This window comes from Mustela nigripes, chromosome 14, assembly GCF_022355385.1.
Source record: "Mustela nigripes isolate SB6536 chromosome 14, MUSNIG.SB6536, whole genome shotgun sequence".
In the NCBI taxonomy this organism is placed as follows: Eukaryota; Metazoa; Chordata; class Mammalia; order Carnivora; family Mustelidae; genus Mustela; species Mustela nigripes.
The window spans coordinates 16,777,445-16,797,815 of record NC_081570.1 but is presented as its reverse complement, the minus strand read 5'-3'; the positions used below and the strand labels follow the sequence as shown (position 1 = coordinate 16,797,815).

At 38.6% G+C, this 20,371-nt stretch overlaps 1 protein-coding gene across 2 annotated transcripts in view; it reads left to right on the top strand.

The window, feature by feature from the left end:
• Positions 1 to 20,090, top strand: part of HNRNPR (heterogeneous nuclear ribonucleoprotein R) — a 33,837-nt gene extending 13,747 nt beyond the window's left edge. For both annotated transcript variants that reach the window (XM_059376605.1, XM_059376606.1), the window contains 6 exons: positions 6,875 to 7,051; positions 8,654 to 8,789; positions 11,474 to 11,679; positions 16,412 to 16,561; positions 18,546 to 18,667; positions 18,806 to 20,090. In XM_059376605.1, the coding sequence (XP_059232588.1) occupies positions 6,875 to 7,051; positions 8,654 to 8,789; positions 11,474 to 11,679; positions 16,412 to 16,561; positions 18,546 to 18,667; positions 18,806 to 19,418 (1,404 nt within the window). In that variant the 3' untranslated portion in view covers positions 19,419 to 20,090. The remainder of the gene's footprint in view (positions 1 to 6,874; positions 7,052 to 8,653; positions 8,790 to 11,473; positions 11,680 to 16,411; positions 16,562 to 18,545; positions 18,668 to 18,805) is intronic.
• The last annotated feature ends 281 nt before the right edge of the window (positions 20,091 to 20,371 follow it).

Here is a 20,371-nt window from a genome sequence, read left to right as displayed (position 1 = left end):
TTTAAGTTACTTAAATGTCCTATGTTAAATTGATCTTGAAGTGAAGCCAGCTCCTGCTTCTCAGTAAATCAGTATTTTTAGCCTGTTTCTTTTTGGATCCCATTGATTATCATATTGGGAACTTTGTTGATCACAGATTTGTTGATACTTCTAAAGTAAATACAATTCTTACGGAAAATCTGTAAGTTGGACTTCTGACATTCAAATGATACTTCAGAGTATGAAGAACTTGGCTCCTATGAATCTTGTATGTAAAGTGATCAATCAGTCATTAAATTCTGAAAATATAGGTTTTTCACTTTTCACTTGCTTAATGAGGCAAACCCTGTCTGTTCTAAAAATACGGGCACAAGTGTTACATAAGTAATATAATAACCTGGCACTTCGCTTCCTCACTGAACTGTGTGTCAGGTGTATTTTCACAGTGCCACTTTCTGTGCTCCTTGCTTTATGTGTTTTTGTAACACGTATGGAAGAAATAGGGATAGTGAACAATCTAATTATGAAGCACCATTGCGTTATGTTAATGGAAATAATAGGAACCAGAATTTGCTTCCCAGAACACATTTTAAATGTTCAAATACAAATACCTTCAAATACATAAACACTGTCTGACTGGGCCAGAGACCTCAGCCGCACCAAAAAATATATTTCAAAATGAATACCAATTATCCTTCTATATATTTTTTTTGTCTCAGGACATCTTTTTTTTTTTTTTTTTTTTTTTTTAAGATTTTATTTATTGGGACGCCTGGGTGGCTCAGTTGGTTAAGCGGCTGCCTTCAGCTCAGGTCATGATCCCAGCGTCCTGAGATCGAGTCCCACATTGGGCTCCTTGCTCAGCAGGGAACCTGCTTCTCTCTCTGTCTCTTCCTGCCACTCTGTCTGCATGTGCTCGCTCTCTCTCTGACAAATAAATAAATAAAATCTTTAAAAAAAAAAAAAAGATTCTATTTATATATTGACAGACAGAGATCACAAGTAGGCAGAGAGGCAGGCAGAGAGAGGGGGAAGCAGGCTCCCCGCTGAGCAGAGAGCCCGATGTGGGGCTGGATCGATGACCCTGGGATCATGACCTGAGCCAAAGGCAGAGGCTTGAACCCACTGAGCCACCAGTGCCTGGCTCAGGACATCTTTTATCCACAGTTTTTTTTAGTGCTGTGCCCTTTTAATGAATGGTCATTTATAGGATTGATAAACTGAGGCTGATGAGAAGCCGGGAGATTCTCCGGATATCTTGAAGGCACATCTAACAGGGTTTATTGATGAGTGGGATATGGGAGTATGAGAGAAAGGAGCCAAGGATGACTTCAAGGCTTATGACCTGAGCAGCTAGAAGGATGGAGTTGCCATGGATTAAAATGAGGACTGCTGTAGAGAAGGGCAGATTAGCAGATTGAAAGATCGTAATTCAGTTCTGGACATGTTAAGAGTTAGAGGTCTTTTAGACCTCTGAGTGGAGCTGTGTTGAATGAGCAGTTGCTTCTGTAAGCCTGGAATTCAGGAAAGGGTTTTGATTCCTTTGGTATCACCAAGGAAGTGTGTGTAGCCAGACTAAGGGTCTAAAATCTGATCCCTGCAGCCCTCTACATTTAGAGATTGGGGAGATGAGAAGGAACTAGTAAAGGGATCTGAGCAGAAAGAACCAATGAGGTAAGAAAAAAATCAGGGGTGTTGTATCCTAGAAGTTCAGTGAAGAGTGTTTTCATAGCAGGAAGGTGGTCAGTTACAACCAACTTTCCAAGTGAGACAAGGACTGTGAATTGACATTTGATCCTGGCAACAGGGATGTCATCAGTGACTTTGTCAAGAATAGTGGTGAAAGCCCTATTTGGAGAGGATTAAAGAGAGTGGGAGGCACGGGATTTGAGATAGCAAGTACCTACGGCTCTTTTGAGCAGTTTTGCTGGAAAGGGTAGCAGAGAAATGGGACAGTAACTGAAAGGTGTGTCGTAGTCAGGATACATCCTTTTTTCATTTAAATTTTAAGTGTGATGCCCAACCGACAGAGCCATCCAGGGGCCCCTGAAAAAAAAATTTTTTAAGTGACAAATTACGATCATTAGTGTGCTGATGATTAAATTGTTGTCTTTGAGTGGAAGAGAAGGTGTGGGACCTAGTGTATAAGTTAATAGCATGAGGTCGACGTTCATTTGAACATTCATCAAAGATGAACAGCTAGTGGCGCACCTGAGTGGCTCAGTGGGTTAAAGCCTCTGCCTTTGGCTGAGGTCATGATCCCAGGGTCATGAGATCAAGCCCTGCATCAGGCTCTCTGCTCAGCAGGGAGCCTGCTTTCTGCTTCCTCCTCTCTCTCTGCCTTCTTGTGATCTCTGTCAAATAAATAAAAATCTTAAAAAAAAAGAAAAGAAAAAAAGATGAGCAGCTAATATGTTCCAGGCACTGTGTTCAAGCTGGGAATAAAATGAGGAACGAGATTTGGGCTCTTTGCTCACATGGAAATTGAACCCTCTGGATGATGTTATTTCCAGATGAAAATACTGAGACTCACTGATTAAGAAACTTGCTCAAAGTAACTAAAAGGTAGATCTGAACCCAGTATAACTTTTCTTTTTTAAAGATTTTATTTGTTTATTTGATAGAGATCACAAGTAGGCAGAGAGGCAGGCTCCCTGCTGAGCAGAGAGCCCGATGCAGGGCTCGATCCTACGACCCTGGGATCGACCCTGGGATCGTGACCTGAGCCGAAGCCAGAGGTTTTAACCACTGAGCTACCCAGGCAGCCCATGAACCCAGCATAACTTAAAACTTAACTATTTCTCATATTCTCCCTGCCTTTGAGCTATCAACCTATTACTCCATGCTGCCATCATCCCTAGTCTGGATTGCCTTGTGAACCTGACTGGGCAGCCTGTTTCTCCATACAGTTCATCTGCTGCCTGGCTGCCAGTCCCTTGGAACATGTCATATCTAGTCACTTGTCTGCTCAAAACCCTCTGCTATCTTCCCAACAGAACTGGAATAAAATGCAAACTCCTAACATGGTTTAACTTAATCTGGCCCCTGTTCTCTCTTTCCCAACTTTTCTTCCAGTTGCTGTCATGTTTGCTCTTCATCAGATATGTTAAGTGTGCCCCCATTTTTCTGTAGTGTTCTTTACCTTGGATTGCTCTTTCCTCAGATTCCCCCCCCTTCAGATTTTTACTTAATTTTCTACCTTAGGTCTCAATTCAAACTTAACCTTTTTAGGGAGACTCTTCCAATTAAAACACTCTTCCTCATTTATTCCCTTTGCTTGCTTTTTTTTTTTTTTTTAAGCCTTTAATACCTCTTGAAAGCATATATATATATATATTTTTTTTTTTTAAAGATTTTATTTATTTATTTTGACAGAGAGAGAGAGATAATAAGTAGGCAGAGAGGTAGGCAGAAGCAGGCTCCCCGCCAAGCAGAAAGCCTGATGCAGGGCTTGATCCCAGGACTCTGGGATCACGACCTGAGCCGAACGCAGAGGCTTTAACCCACTGAGTCACCCAGGCGCCCCTCATATATATTTTTTTTAACCTTTGTCTCTATCAGTAGTGTGTAAACCTCGTGAATGCTTAGACCTTGTTTGTGGTATTCACTGTATCTCTAGAACTTAGAAAAATACATGGCATATGAGTTGAAGGTATATTGAATTCCCTGTCTCATGAAGAGTTTGGAGAAGTTCTATGAATAGGTTGGAAGTCAGTTCTGTAGGCTAGGTATTATTTATTGGAACAACTCCAGGCCGATATGTAGAAGTTTAGTTGGGTATGGATAGGAATGGAAGGGATTCAAAATAGCTGAGATTTTTGTTTATTGAAAGTATTATTTCCTTGGTCATCTTGGGGGCTGGAGGGAGCAGCAGAAATTATGTTACTCAAGAAAAATGAGGAAAATCAAAGGAAGTGGTTGACAAGGGTGGGTTTTACTCATTTTGATTTTTGGAAAAAAACATTTGTTACAAATCTTGGGGCGCCTGGGGAGCTCAGTGGGTTAAGGCCTCTGCCTTCAGCTCAGGTCATGATCCCAGGGTCCTGGGATCGAGCCCCACGTCGGGCTCTCTGCTCGGCGGGGAGCCTGCTTTCCCTTCCTCTCTCTCTGCCTGCCTCTCTGCCTATTTGTGATTTCTGTCTGTCAAATAAATAAAATAAAATCTTAAAAAAATATATCTGTGACAGAATATTTAGAAAATATAATTAAAGGAAAAGAATAAAATTAGAACAGTTTTCTCATGCATTGATAAATCACTATTAGTACTATTCACATCCACAGTCATTCATATCTGTGGATACATCTGTATTCAAAAAACAAGAAAACACATTACTGTTTATTGATAATTTGAGGTAAAATTAGGACAGCCAATAGGATATGCTTCCAAATGCAGTTGGAAGTATAAAATTAGGTCTTAGGATGTAGATGTGAGAGATGACTGTATAGATATAGACTGGGAAATGGATATGATCTTTGGAAGTGAAGGAAGCACAGGGAAGATGAGATAGAGCCATAACTTTGGGAACATGCAGACTGTTATTAGGTGAATAGAAGAATCGCCGTGGAAAGGATAGAGAAAAAAAGGTAAAAAGACCAGGCCAGTGGAGGATTCTAAAAATTGAAGGGAAGAGAATTTTTAGGAGGCAGCAACACCAGTGTTACCGCTTACCAGGAAGGCAAGATGAGAGTGAGGAAAAAAAGACTTGAATTTAGTTGTTTGAAATCCATTAGTGAATTCCATTTGGGGATGCAGCTTAGTGTTAGAGGAAGAAGTCAGTGTTGTGGTTAAAGAGAGAGCGTAGATGCCAGAGTGAGTTTTTGTTAGAAGTATAGTTCTGTTGGGATGTTGCACCCATAATGCCTTAGATGTGTTAACGCTTCGTAGCTGCACAGTACTAAGGATATGGTAGACGGGTTGAATAACTGCGTGAGTGAAATAAAGTAGACATGGCCATGTGTTCAAAGCATTTGAAAGTGCTTGAAAGATAAATGGGTAAATATTCTTTGTTTGCATATTGTTTTGTTACGGAAGATTTGGCATGTTTGGAAGGATGCACTTAGCAAAATAGGAGAGTCAAAGAAAAGTTTGCAGTTATTTCCAGGAGAAGGTGGTGTGAAGAAATGGGCTCTGTTATGGTTAGGAAGTTAACCTTGGAAAGGAAATAAAATCTCTTTTTCTGAGGTATGAAGAAGGAAAGAATTTAGGAAAGACTATGAGAAAACCACTGACCTTCCCACATGCCCTCCTTGGATGACTTAGTGAATGAGGGTTGGAGACTTTAAGGAGACAGAAGAACTGAATAGCTCTTGTGTGAGAGAATTATGCTAGGGATTCAAAAGAAGTTTTATCAGACAGCCGTGAAGGTATTTTGAAAACGATTGTCTTAGCACAGTTATAGAGCTTAACTTCAGAAACAATATCCAGTAATAATTTGGGCATCTTTTGGATTGCTGTTTCATTATTCAAGTCATTTTTCAAAATGTGAAATGTTGATGTAGATGAGTTTCACTAGAAAACTCATCTCTAGGAACGCCTGGGTGGCTCAGTTGGTTAAGCCTTTGCCTTTGGCTTAGGTCATGATTCCAGGATTCTGGGATCCTTGCTCAGCAGGGAGCCTGCTTCTGCCTCTGCCTGCTGCTCGTCCAGGTTGTGTGCGCTCTCTGTCTCTGACCAATAAAACCTTTAAAGAAAAAGAAAGAAAATTCATCTCAAATGCAGACGCTGACTTACTCTTTAAGGCTACATGTGAAGGCGTCTGGTTGGCTCGGTCAGTTAAGTGTCTGACTCTTGGGTTTTGGCTCAGGTAATGATCTCTGACGGTCATGAGATCGAGCCCTGTGTCTGGCTCCCTACTCAGTGGGGAGTCTGCTTGAAATTCTCTCCTCCTCTCTCAAATAAATAAATGCATCTAAATAAGGACTGCATGTGGATTGCAAATGTTTTAATGTACAAGATTGTCTTTATTGTTGCCTATGTGGTAGAAGCTTGAAGAAATTGTGGTCTAGTATTAAACATTGAGAAAGTTTTTGATTGTTTAACATATTTATAATAACTTAATCCTTATTACATAATTTTTGTAGTAATTATTTTAAGATTTTATATATAACGTATATATATATTTTTTAAGATTTTGTTTATTTGAAAGAGAGAGACCTAGTGAGAGAGGGAACACAAGCAGTGGGAGAGGGAGAAGCAGTGTTCCTGATAAGCAGGGAGCCTAATGCGGGGCTTGATCCCAGGACACTGGGATCATGACCTGAGCTGAAGGCAGAGGCTTAACCCACTGAGCCACCCAGGCACCCCCCCTTAGGATTTATATGTTTGAGAAAGAGAGAGAGGGCATGAGGGGTGGAGGGGCAGAGGGCAAGAGAAACTTAAGCAGGCTCCACGCTGAGCGTGGAGCCCATCACAGGGCTCAGTCTCACGACCCTAAAATCATGACCTGAGGGGAAGTCAAGAGGCGGACGATCATTGACCGTGCCACCTAGGCACTGAGAGTTGAGAAAACTTGAGAAAGACCACTCTAGTATTTATTAAATTACTGTTTTTACAAAAATGCTGATATCATATTTCCCAAAGATATATACATATATCCTTTATTCTATGTTTTTGTGAGAAAAAGAGAAACTATAAAAATAAACAATTCAGAGGTATTTTGCACATGCTTACTAATCATTTTCGTTTTTCAGTCTAGAATATTATTCTGTGTTAATGACCATTGGTCATTATAGTAAACATTAGGGTTAACTCCTAATGATTCAAATTGTCTTCATTCCTCTTTAACCATCTTTGTGCCTCTAGCTTCTTAGAAGAAGAGTTGTTGGGCTTTGTGCCTCTAAAATGCTTATATTGGGATTCTAATACAGAGATTTGGTTTTTTTTTTTTTTCCCCAGGTTTTTGTAGGTAAAATACCAAGAGATTTATATGAGGATGAGTTGGTACCCCTTTTTGAAAAGGCTGGTCCCATTTGGGATCTACGTCTTATGATGGATCCGCTGTCTGGTCAGAACAGAGGGTATGCGTTTATCACCTTCTGCGGGAAGGAGGCTGCACAGGAGGCCGTTAAGCTGGTATGTGATAAACACCCACTGTCTGGCGGCGGATCGGACCGCCTCAATTAAAAACGTTCGCAGTTAACTTTGTTTCGTTTTCTTTGGTTTTTGCTCGGCATGGTTAGATGTTGATAAAGTTGATATGTGACCTTTGCTCTATTTTTTTCTGATGATAAAAGTAAAAAAGACTGAAAATATCCAAGAAATAATGTGTTTGAGAAAGTCTCCCGTAATTCTGTTACTTATTAGATTGGTTAGTATCTAAAGTTTCATTTGATATTTGGCTTCTGCCATTCTCTCTTTGGATTTTAGGCAAAAAAAAAAAGATGTGAATTGTTACTATTAAACTTTAGGACAAGATTCTTAAAAATGTAATGAAAGCTGGGATGGATTCTGGGGGACATAATGGGGTGACAGGGACTTTTAGGACACAGTTCAGGAAATTATCTGAGACTTTTATTTTTATCACAACCTAATCATACAATTTATTGTCTGAGTATATGCCTGTTCTTCTCTGTATTTTGTTTTCAGACCCTCCAGTCTTCTCTGTCTTCAGTCTTTCTTCTTTTTTATGATTTTTTAGTCCATCTTCTGTAATCTAGTAATTTTCTTTTACCCTTTGTATGTAGTAGTCAATAGTACTGCTGTAGTAGTAGTTGTTGTAACAGTTCTGCATATGAGAAATACCTTCTTACCTGTGTTGGTACACCCATCTCAGGAACTTAAAATAACCATGTCATTGTTTCTGCATGCTCTTTCCAGACATTTAAAAGCCTCACTTAGTCTAGTTCCAGGCCTTCTGGAATGGGTACCTCTTTCACCAGGGCTTTTTGTTCTATTAATCGCTTCTAAATTCGTTCCATTCTAGCTTGACCCAGATTTTAGTTTTTATTAAGAACTTTTCCTTCCAACATGTTCTTATTGAGAAAATTTCAAAGCTTCATTTCCTAATTTTTGGCAACCTATAGGTGATTTTTATTTTTTAATAATCATGTATCTTTTAGTAGGCTAATGGGTAAGTAATGTTAAAGTCAAGGAATCTGAAGTTTATCAAAGAAACTATCTTCATAGTGATTTAAATAAAGCCTTTAAAAATTTCCTATCATTTCATATAATTTTGAAGGTATTGTATTTGCTGTGCAGTTTAAAACTTTTCATGTTTCGATTTAGAATACTGTGTTTTGTGTAGAATATGAAATTCTTCTGAATTTCTTCTTATTGATTATACTTAGTTGTTAACTATTGTTTTGCTTTTGGCTTATCTGTATCTAATTTTATCTCCAAGGATCCTGAATGATCAGTCTTGGGTACTTTTTCTGAAATTCTCTGGAAAATTTTTCAGATAGATAACATTGAAATATGACATAAGGTATTTTAAAAAATAGTGAATAACTCGGTCCTTTATATCCAGAAGAGCAGTGAAAATTAACAGAACCAAACTAAGATGAGAGACTGTAACAAGTTTTAAAATACACATTTTTATAATGGTAAGCGTGAGGGAACTTGGTGAGTTTGTGAAGCAGGAAGTGTTTGACCTTATATTGTTGAGTTTTTTAGAGTGAGACAATTGTCCTGAGTTTGGGATGGTTGTGGGGTATCTGGTTCTTTTCTTCCTTGCAGTGTGACAGCTATGAAATTCGCCCTGGTAAACACCTTGGAGTGTGCATTTCTGTGGCAAACAACAGGCTTTTTGTTGGATCAATTCCGAAGAATAAGACTAAAGAAAACATTCTGGAAGAATTCAGTAAAGTCACAGGTAAAACAAAAATGTATTTAGTAGAAGTTAGTTTTGGGAAATCTGTGGTGCTATTTATAAGTACCAAGAAAGAGAAGTGTATATTAATCTAAAAATGCAAATCTTCAGTGTCTAAATTGCCTCCTTTCTGCTTTACAGTAGTTTGGTCTAAGCATGTTCCCCATGTTCCCTTATATCCTTAATTTCTTGGAATGTCCCCTTACTTCTGTGCCTTCATTGCTCCTTAGCTTTTGCCAGAGTCTTTGCCTGGTAGCCCTTCAGTAAAGGCTTCCCAGCATTCAGCGTGCTTTAGGGCCAAGAGGCTGCGAGTTTTTCTCCTCCTCCTCCTCCCTGTTGCCTTGTCTAGAAATTTCCGATTCTAAATCCATAGAATTGATTGAGAAGTACATTTTACATCACAGGTCTGTATATATTTATAACTGAAACAAAGTTCAACAAAACTTATAATTTCACTTATTTTACATGATTTTAGTGTTATCTTTCCTGTTCCATTTCATTTGTCTTAAACATGGGTAAAGATAAACTCAGTCTAGCTATGGTTTAAAAAACACTGATTTAGACCATTACTTCCCCTCATAAAAGCCATGGTTTTTTGTCCTCCAGATAAACCGTCCTTTCTCCTCCCTTGATGCTGTCATCCGTTGTTCGTCTCGATTCAGTCTTTCATTAATTGAAGATTGCTTTTGGCTCAGAGTCTTTCTCTTCTGCCCTAAGTTGACTTATTTTTGTAGTACCTTTAACATGGACACGGATGACCGTCCAGGCCCCTAGCCTCCTAGTTTCATGACCACCTCATTTCCAGTTCTCTATTTCCGCTCCCCCCACATCCTGATCATGTTCTGGATCTTGCTGCCAGAAATTCTGCCCACTCCAAAGTCTTGATTTTCTAGCGTTCTACTTTGTAACCACTGCCACTCTCCATCACACTCGTGTTGGTCACATGCTCCAAATGGCGCAGTTCTTTGCCCTCATCACTTTATTACCTTTCGGCTCCTTTCTGGCTTCTTACCCGTGTATTCATTCCTTCAGCAGGTGTTTGTCCAGTGCCTGTTAAAGCGGTGGCATTGTGTTATGCGCTGGGATACAGTGGTGAATAAGATCTGTTTTCTGCCCTTGTAGAGCTTACATTCTGGGAAAGGAGTAACACAAAAAACTAAAGAAATATTTACACATTGTGGTAAGCACTGAGAAGAGCAAAATAAGAGATACTTAGCTAGAGAATAGCTATTATCCCCGTTTTGATGTTTATGGAAGGCTTTTCTGATAACATGACATTTCGGGCAAGACCTGAAGAATGAGGAGGATGTAGCAGACAAAGAACAGAGGACTGTGCATTCCAGCAGAACAACACATGCCAAGTCTCCGAAGCAAGGAAGATCTTGGTGTATTATAGGAACTGAGAGAATGCCAGTGTTGTTAAAATTACTGTAGAGTTAAGGGTAGAATTAGATGAAGTAGGCACAGCTTTTGTGGACCTTATAAGAAGTTTAGATTTAATTTTTGTAGAATGAGAAAGTGTTTAAAGATCTCAAGCAGGGAGTAACATCTGTTTCATGTTTACGGAATATTATCTCTACTGCCATATGGGTAATGGTTTAGAGGGGCTTAAGAGTAGAAGTTAATCAATTAGTTGAGGCTATTACAGTAGTTTGGATAGAAGATTGGACGAGGGTAATAGCTGTGAAGGTGGAAAGAAGTAGATGGGCTCTGAATTGAGTAGGGGAGTAAAGGAAAGAAAGTAATGGAAGGAAATCAAGAAAGAGTCGTCAAGTTCTGGCTTGAGAACCAGGAGATGGTCCTATTTATTAGATAGGGAAGTAGAGAAGACACATTTGGGGAGTGGTAACTGTGATTTTGGACATGCTAAATTTGAAATGTCTTTAAGTCTGGATTAGAAATAAAATGTAAGCATTCTTAAGGATATAGATAGCTTCTAAAAGTACAGACTAGCTGATACAACCTAGAAACAACATATGTGGAAAGATGAGAACACAGGACTAAGACCGGAGGGACACCAATATTTAGCAATCATTTTTTTTTTTTTTTTAGATTTTATTTATTTGTTTGAGAGAGAGCATGAGAGATTCAGCATGAGCTGGGGGTGAGGGGCAGAGGAAGAGGGAGAGAGAAGCAGACTCCCCGCCGAGCAGGGAGCTTGACGTGGGGCATGATCCCAGGACCTCGGGACCACGGCCTGAGCTGAAGGCAGACACTTAACAGAGCCACCCAGGTGCCCCAGCAATCATTTTCATTCTTGGTAAAAGCAGTAACTTTTAAGTTAGAGCCAAGGATGATTTTTGGTCATGATTACTTGTTTGAATGTAAATTCCTTTGAATTTATATCAGTAATTTGGTTTTTAAATTCCTTGGTTTCGTAAATTGTAAGGTCTTGTTATAGCAAACACTCTAAACCATGGTATCATGTTCTATATCAGAATACAGTAACTGGACCTGTTGCTTATGGCTGTACCCTCAGGACCCTGAAAAATTTAAAAAGGAACGTAAAATACTGTTTCACAATCCATATCTAACAATGCTGATTTAATTGTCTAATAGGTAATTAGGGAATCATTTTGAGGCTTCTTCAATATTTTTTGCTCTTCGGCAAGTGGATTTAGGTCTGCCTGACCGCTAGATGTGTGGTGGATGCTTTTGGCTTATATATCTGGCTGTTGGTTTAACAGAGGGTTTGGTGGACGTTATTCTCTATCATCAACCCGATGACAAAAAGAAGAATCGGGGGTTCTGCTTCCTTGAATATGAGGATCACAAGTCAGCAGCACAAGCCAGACGCCGGCTGATGAGTGGAAAAGTAAAAGTATGGGGAAATGTAGTTACAGTTGAATGGGCTGACCCTGTGGAAGAACCAGATCCAGAAGTCATGGCTAAGGTAAATGCAGTTGCTTGGGATGGGGGTGAGATGATTATTTAAATTTTGTACTCCGATAAAGCTCAACTTTTAAAAGTTATATGATAAATACAGTTTATAGCTCTTGATCTTAATTCTAGAATCTGCTTTAATACCAAACTTAACAGTCTGTCTTGGTATCTAGAAATTTCTGTTAATCATCCCTTTTCCTGGAGATTAAATGTGCAAAAGGAACTGAAGTGAAATTGGTTTAAGTATGGCCATCAGCCTTGAGAATTTGTTCAGTGCTAGGAGCTAGGAAGGAGACAGAGTTTTAAAAAAAAGAGGTCTTATTGAATATAGACAGAAGTAATGTTTTTTGGAGATTATGAATTGCAGTCTTCATTGACCATAGTAAGACTTTTATTACATGGCTGTTGATAATTTATTTAGATTTATAGCTGATTTTTCTATTTCTTTTTTTTAATTTATTGATTAAGTTCCCTTAAGACTGTTGTCTCCATGAAGAAAGGCAGAGGGTTATCGTGTTTGCTCTTGTGTGGTGGTGGCAAAATATGCATGGCAGATCCTGTGTAGGCCCTCACTTTCCTCCTAAGCCTTATACTTCTGTTGCCATGATCCCTGCCTGGTAAATAATGGTGCCATGAGGCTCAATTGTTAGGCTTTCCCTTCGGGTGACTGTTGGAATTGAAGGGACTCATCAGAGTTGCATCTCTGCTGATCTTAGTGAATTTCTGAGTATTTTGGTGTGTCTCTTCCCTTCTTGGTGAGGCAGCAACTCTGTAATGACCATAAATTGGTAGTTGAATTCTCCTAGACTGGGAAATCTTCCTCTAAAGCTTTTTATTCCAGGTTTTGAGCAAGTCATCTTCACTCCAATTAGTTTGGAGGAGAGCCCTAGTTTATGCTTGTGTGAACAGGTTTTATAGGCAAAGTCGTCTTTGGGTTAGAGAAGAACCACAGAGAATGAACCAGAGAGGCTCTCAGATGTGCTGCTCAGTGTCCTTGTATTCCTTGAATGGATTTGTGTTAAGGAAAGGGACTAGGAATTTAAATAGCTCTGATTTTTATTTTTATTTTTTACTAACTTGATTTTAATTCTATTTGTTTCTTCTAATACAATTAATTGTGACTTTGGGCAAACCTATTGAACTTGGATGTCCTCTATTTTATTAGAGTTGAATAAATCTCTTAAGCATCCTTACACTTTGGAACTGCCTTGTAGAAACAGTAGAGTTTGTATTGCTTTTTCTGTAAAAACATGTTTAAAATAGCAGTATAGATATATTACACATTATAAGAGGTGAATAAAATTCACAGAGAATCTGAAGGTAGTTTGGCTGGTGATTTGTTCAACACTTTTCACATACCTCTTAATAACCTTTTAGATTGAAGTGCATCCTAAACTTTATAGGGTTAGAAAACCTCAACATTTTATTCTAGGAACTATTCTTCCTAGATCATAAACAACATTCAGAATGAAAAAGAGGACTCTATAAACTTGAGTAACACCGACTGAGTAAATTTGATTGACTAATATTGATTCCTTTATTGTTTTCTAAAGTGGAGGGTGGGTGCTCTACCCTTCTGCTGTTAACATTATCAGTGTTCTAATTCATTTAAGATTTTTTTGCCAAGTTGGGTCAGTTTTATAATCAACCGAAACCTAAGAGCCTATATTTCTTAAAGGGACTTTTTTCTGTTGAATGTTTTAAACACACTTTCAACGAGTAATTTTTATATCGTATGTTTTGGTTTCATCTTGAAAAAGAAAAAAAGATCTGTGTTGAGTTTAAAAAAAAAAAAAAAAAAGAACCAACTGAGAGGCCTGCATAATGTTGAGTTTGACCTCTGTGACAACACTGTGAAAATAAAGAGGGTAGAGATGGAGGTGGACAGTGGTAGAGTCCCCCCACCTTGAAGTAATACCTTCCCCCAAATAATTTTATTCATATATCCTTTATCTGAGGAAACAGTTTATTCACCGGATGTGTTAATTTTCTTCTTTGAATAGGTAATAGAATTCCTTAGTTCAAAAATCAAAATTACACAGAAAGGTGTAGATTAAAGAAGTCCTAGCTCGGCATGCTTGGGTGGCTCAGTCGGTTAAGTGGCTGCCTTCAACTCGGGTCATGATCCCAGGGTCCTGGGATCCAGCCCCGCATCGGGCTCCCAGCTCCGTGGAGAGTTTGCTTCTCCCTCTCCCTCTGCTCGCTGCTCTGTCTACTTGTGCTTTCTCTGTATCTCTCTGTCAAATAAATAAATTAAATATAAAAAAAAAAAAAAAAAAGTCCAACCTCTACCTAGCTGCATCTACTGTGTTCCCTCGTTCCCAGTACACACCCAGTTTTCGTAGTCTCTGGTTTATTCTTGTGGTATTTCCTTAGACAGATACAGGCAAATACGAGTATTCTTACTTTCCTGACTTTTTACATGATGGATACAGGTAACCTGCATTCACTGATCTATATGTGCTTTATTCAGTATCCTAGTTCATGAGCTCTAAGGTGGTATATCACTATTGTGTGTACCAGTAAGAAGTTACTAAATTTTGCCAATTAAATTTTGAAACAGTGCTTGCATGTCACATTAACTGTAAGTTGGATTCCCATTTCAGAGATGTAAAAAAGGAAAAAAATGTCTTACCAACAATGTGTCTTGGTGGTTTCTTCATATCTGCTCTTGGAGCATGTCCTCATTTTTTATGGCTACATAATGTTCCATTGTGTGGGTATGCTATATTGTATTCAGCTGGTTGGGCAGAGTTTCTAATCTTTTATTGTAACAATATTATAGTGAATGAGCTTGTATCTTGTCAGTTGATAAAAGTGCAGATATAGCTATAGGGTAGATTCTCAGAGATAGAATTGTGGGCCACAGAGAACATGCATCTGCAATTATTATAAAATATTTTTGTATTATTGTAAAATGTTGCCATATTTCCCTGTACTGTTTTATCCTCCCACCAGCAAAATACAAGAGGCCCACTTTCCTCATCCTTGTCAAAATTGTAATATTTTTGGATTTTACCAGTCTGGTAAATGGTGTATCTCAAAGCTGTTATGATTTACTTCTCTCACTATGCATGGATTTAAGTTTTTAATATGTTGAAGGGCCATTTGTGTCTCTTTGTATGAACCTTGTATTCATGAATTTTGCATGTCTTTTATTCAGTTTTCCATTGAGCTTTTTCTTATTTTCTGGATCTGATATTTAAAAAATAGAGGTTAACTCTTTGTGATAGAAGTCATTTGTCTTTTGGCTCCACTTCTGGCATTTTTGCCATGTGAAAGCCATTTATTTCTAGTAGTGAATTCTGCCACTCCTTTACATAATAGCTTTTATTTTATTTTAAGATTGTATTTATTTATTTGACAGAGAGAGATCACAAGTAGGCAGAGAGGCAGACAGAGAAAGAGGGGGAAGCAGGCTCCCTGCTGAGCAGAGAGCCCAATGCAGGCCTTGATCCCAGGACCCTTGGAATCATGATCTGAGCAGAAGGCAGCCGCTTAACCCACTGAGCCACTCAGGCACCCCTATAATAGCTTCTAAATTATAAAGCCTTCCTTGGAGCAATGTTATGTAAAGGAATTACCTTTATCTTTCTTTCTTTCCTTCAATATTGTATTTATTTGACAGAGGGAGAGAGAGCACGTGGGCAAGCACAGGCGGGGGAGTGGCAGCAGAGGGAGAGGAAGAGTGGGGCTCAATCCCAGGACCCTTGGATCAGGGTCTGTGTGGAAGGCAGACGGTTAGCCATCTAAGCCATCCAGGCGCCCCACCTTTATTTTCTTTTAATATTTTTCAGACTTTCCCCATCTCCATCTCCACCCCTTTTTAAATTTTTGATCTATTTGGAGTTTACCCTGGTATGTAGTCTGAGGTATGAATCCAACTTTTTTTTTTTTCCCAACTTTTTTTTTTTTAAGATTTTATTTTTTTTAAGTAATCCTTACACCCAGCGTGGGGCTCGAGCTCACAATCCTGAGATCAAGAGTCAGTCACATGCCCCTCTGACTGAGCCAGCCAGGCACCCCCAACTTTTAGTTTTATCCAGGTGAACACTATGCTGTTTCAGTGATTTAAGCATTATAGTTTGTTATATCTGGTAGGGCTAGTCTCCCAGTTTTTTTTTTTTCTGACTCTTCTTGTTTATTTTTTCATATGAACTTTAGAATTAGCTTAATTACTCAGTTCTGCAGGGAGCAAAACCCCAAAACATGTTGTTTCAGTTGATACTCAGGGACCTATTAAATTTGTGAATTAACTTAATAATTATCTCTTGGTTCCTTGAAGGTTCTGTTCACAGTGTTAGTACTTTATTTTTATTTATTTTTTTAGAATTTATTTTTAAAGATTTTATTTATTTGACACAGAGAGAGAGAGTGAGCACAAGGTGGGGGCAGCAGAGGGAGAGGGAGAAGCAGGCTCCCTACTGAGCGGAGAGCCCAATGTGGGGCTCAATCCCAGGACCCCGGGATCATGAACTGAGCCAAAGGCAGGCACTTAACCGACTAAGCCACCCAGGTGCCCCAGTGCTAGTTACAGGGCAGGAGAAGGAACCAATAATCTATATAAATTGGTAACTGATGATAATTTTCTTGGCAATTTTTATACCTTCTGTGATGCACCTTTATTATTTAATGTTTTTGAGAAGGAAAGCCTGTGGTGAAGTTAGGAAGAAATACTTTAATGTAAGACTTCAGCAAAAAATTAGTAGCCAATGCCATTTTTTTTATATTTGTTGTATTAGGTGAAGGTTTTATTTGTGAGAAACTTGGCTACTACAGTGACAGAAGAAATATTGGAAAAGTCATTTTCTGAATTTGGAAAACTCGAACGAGTGAAGAAGTTGAAAGATTATGCGTTTGTTCATTTTGAAGACAGAGGAGCAGCTGTTAAGGTAGAAATTTGAAGTTTTGCTTCTTGATATTTGAATTTTGTTGTTGAGACTTGCTAAACACATAAAATGACTTTAAAAAACTGAAATAAAATTGGTTTTCAGCTTTTGCCGAACTCTGGAACTTACTTTTAATAATCTGTGAAGTGGTAGTAGTGTAACAGGTAAGATTTCATATTTCAAAGCCTGATTATTACTAACTGGGTTTGTGACTTCAGGCAAGTTATTTTTAATCTCTATATTGTTTTTGTAAGCCTGATATTTGATAGCATGATGCCCTGGAAATATTATAAGGTGTAGGAATTAGCTGCTGTAAATGGTAAATAGGTAATGAATTGTATTACAATTGCTTTGTTTACCTTACTTTGTAGATCTGTGAAAGACCAGAGCGGTGTATAGATAATTATACAATAATAGATAATTACACAATAATTATACAATAATAGATAATTATAACAATAATTATATTGTTTTCAATATAATTTACACATTTGTGGAATTCTAGTTGTATTAGCTGTGTTGCTGGTTTCAGGAGTTGTTAGAGATACTTCTTGCATATGATAGTCAATTTGATGATAGTAATGAAAAGTGTGAAAGCATTTTGTGTGGTGGCTAGAGAGGAAAACCTGAATACCTGCGCTGTTTTCTGCCAATAGTGGATCAGCAGTATCTTCCATGTGAATTGGTAGTTTCTTGTTCCTCTCACCTTCCCCAATTGGGGAGAGAAGACAAAACACCTAACAGAAGTTTTTTATTTGGGAAGGTAGGTCGAGAATCCTAAGTGACTCACTCAGGCCTGGTCCTCCCTCGGCGTGGTCTGTTGGAGTGGGGCCCCCTCTAATTTGAGCAGTTTCTGCTTCCTGCCCAGGATATTTGCTTTAAAGTATGCCTTATAGAATCTTTGTATTAGTTAGAATTTTATGGTTTGCTTTTTGATGAAAGCTAATTAGTGAGACAGCATTGCTTATAAAATTCACAGCTTAGTGCAGAATTTAAGGCTTGGTTTCTGAAATTGCCAGTGGTATGAAACACGGATAACTAATTTATACCTTCTGAGTATTGCTTCTCATTCAGTTGTTATTAAATAACTCGTCTCTAATTAAAAAGAAGTATAAAAACTGGTAGGGGGGTTTGCCAGAGAGGTCTGTGAAATTTCAAAATGTGTCAGCAATTGGGAAGCTTCTGTGGACTTAGTTGCTTTAGGTGAAGTGCGTGGTCATGGGGAGCACTTAGCAGGTAGAGGAAGACTGAGGTCATCTTTGTCTAGTTGCTTGTAAATCTCTGAATGTTCTTTATGGATAGAGCGTTTTATTCTGTTTGTCCAGAGCGGAAAAGATTGTGTAGGGAAGCAGAAAGGCTGTGGCAAGGAGGTGTGACATTTTGTTACTGAGTTACTTGAACTTGGATGTATGGCAGAGGCTATTCAGTGGAACAACACAGATAAAGGACTAGAGGGTAGGATGCTTTCGATTACTGCTCTGCCGGTGAATCCTCAAGGCTTCATTAGTCTGTGCCTGTTCTAGGTGAAGTGTTGTGGGGGGAACCTAGGCATTTTTTGGTCAGTATCTTGTTCATTTTCACTGATTACCTCATTCAGTAACCCATTTGTCTTTCAGATCTTTAAGATTTTTATGGAAGAGCAGTTTCAGATTTACATGTTGAATGCCATGTTTTTATTTTAAAATTTGAGTCTTGGAAAGTTTGTGTTAATTATGGCATTTCCCAGATGTAGATTTGCTTTTTTGTTACGGCTCAACCTTGAGGGGTTAGTTATTTGGAATTAAGGAGCAGTGATAGGTGGCTCTGGAAGTCCTTCCAGCTTTTTAAATATAAGAGTAGGACATTAGTTTTGTTTTCAATATAATTTACACATAAGAAGGTAAGATTGAAGGAAATAAATACTTTGTATTGGGTATGTCTATATAATTATGTCTTAAAGTTCTGTTTTTACAGGTAAAATAAATTTTATTTTTGTAATTTTGTGTAGGCCATGGATGAAATGAATGGCAAGGAGATAGAAGGGGAAGAAATTGAAATAGTCTTAGCCAAGCCACCAGACAAGAAAAGGAAAGAGCGCCAAGCTGCTAGACAGGCTTCCAGAAGCACTGCGTGAGTCTACATTTTAGTAAATACATCTCTGAACAAAGAATAAGTTGGTAATAGAGATCAACTTAATAAAAAAATTCAGGAATAGACTTGAAGCAAGCTAATTTGTTTTTTTCTTTTCTCCCTTCCCTCCATTGCTAGGTATGAAGATTATTACTATCACCCTCCTCCTCGTATGCCACCTCCAATTAGAGGTCGGGGTCGTGGTGGGGGGAGAGGTGGATATGGCTACCCTCCAGATTACTATGGCTACGAAGATTACTATGATGATTACTATGGTTATGATTATCACGACTATCGTGGAGGCTATGAAGATCCCTACTACGGCTATGATGATGGCTATGCAGTAAGAGGAAGAGGAGGAGGAAGGGGAGGGCGAGGTGCTCCACCACCACCAAGGGGGCGGGGAGCACCACCTCCAAGAGGTAGAGCTGGCTATTCACAGAGGGGGGCACCTTTGGGACCACCAAGAGGCTCTAGGGGTGGTAGAGGGGGTCCTGCACAACAGCAGAGAGGCCGTGGTTCCCGTGGATCTCGGGGCAATCGTGGGGGCAATGTAGGAGGCAAGAGAAAGGCAGATGGGTACAACCAACCTGATTCCAAGCGCCGTCAGACCAACAACCAACAGAACTGGGGTTCCCAACCCATCGCTCAGCAGCCGCTTCAGCAAGGTGGTGACTATTCTGGTAACTATGGTTACAATAATGACAACCAGGAATTTTATCAGGATACTTATGGGCAACAGTGGAAATAGACAAGTGAGGGCTTGAAAATGATATTGGCAAGATCCGATTGGCTCTAGATCTACATTCTTCAAAAAAAAATTGGCTTAACTGTTTCATCTTTAAGTAGCAGTTTGCTGCCATTTGTATTGGGCTGAAGAAATCACTATTGTATATATACTCAAGTCTTTTTATTTTTTTTCCTCTTTTCATAAATGCTCTTGGACATTATTGGGCTTGCAGAGTTCCCTTATTCTGGGGGTTACAATGCTTTTATCGTTTCAGGCTTCATTTTAGCTTCAAAAACAAGCTGAGCACACTGTTAAATCATGATTTTGCAGAACCTTTGGTTTTGGACAGTTTCATTTTTTTGGATTTGGGATAGATTACATAGGAGTATGGAGTATGCTGTAAATAAAAATCCAAGCTAGTGCTTTGTCTTAGTAGTTTTAAGAAATTAAAGCAAACAAATTTAAGTTTTCTTGTATTGAAAATAACCTATGATTGTATGTTTTGCATTCCTAGAAGTAGGTTAACTGTGTTTTTAAATTGTTATAACTTCACACCTTTTTGAAATCTGCCCTACAAAATTTGTTTGGCTTAAACGTCAAAGCCGTGACAATTTGTTCTTTGATGTGATTGTATTTCCAATTTCTTGTTCATGTAAGATTTCAATAAAACTAAAAAATCTATTCAAAACATTACCTATTTCAAATTCAATTGTGTCCTAAAACATTATTTTATTCGTAATCCTTTGCAAGGAATATTGTTTTCAAATTATAACTGCCTATGTGAGTGATCAAATTCATGCAAATTTTCTTGTCTATTCCAATATGTATCGTGGCTATCAGACTGAGGATTAGTCTAAATTCTAGTATTTATTCCAAATCGCACTTTATTGATTGGTGTTCTCTCATAGTCTCTTCTAATTTTGAAATTTTATCCTTTATTCTTATAAAAACGGGTTCAGAGGCTTTTGAACATT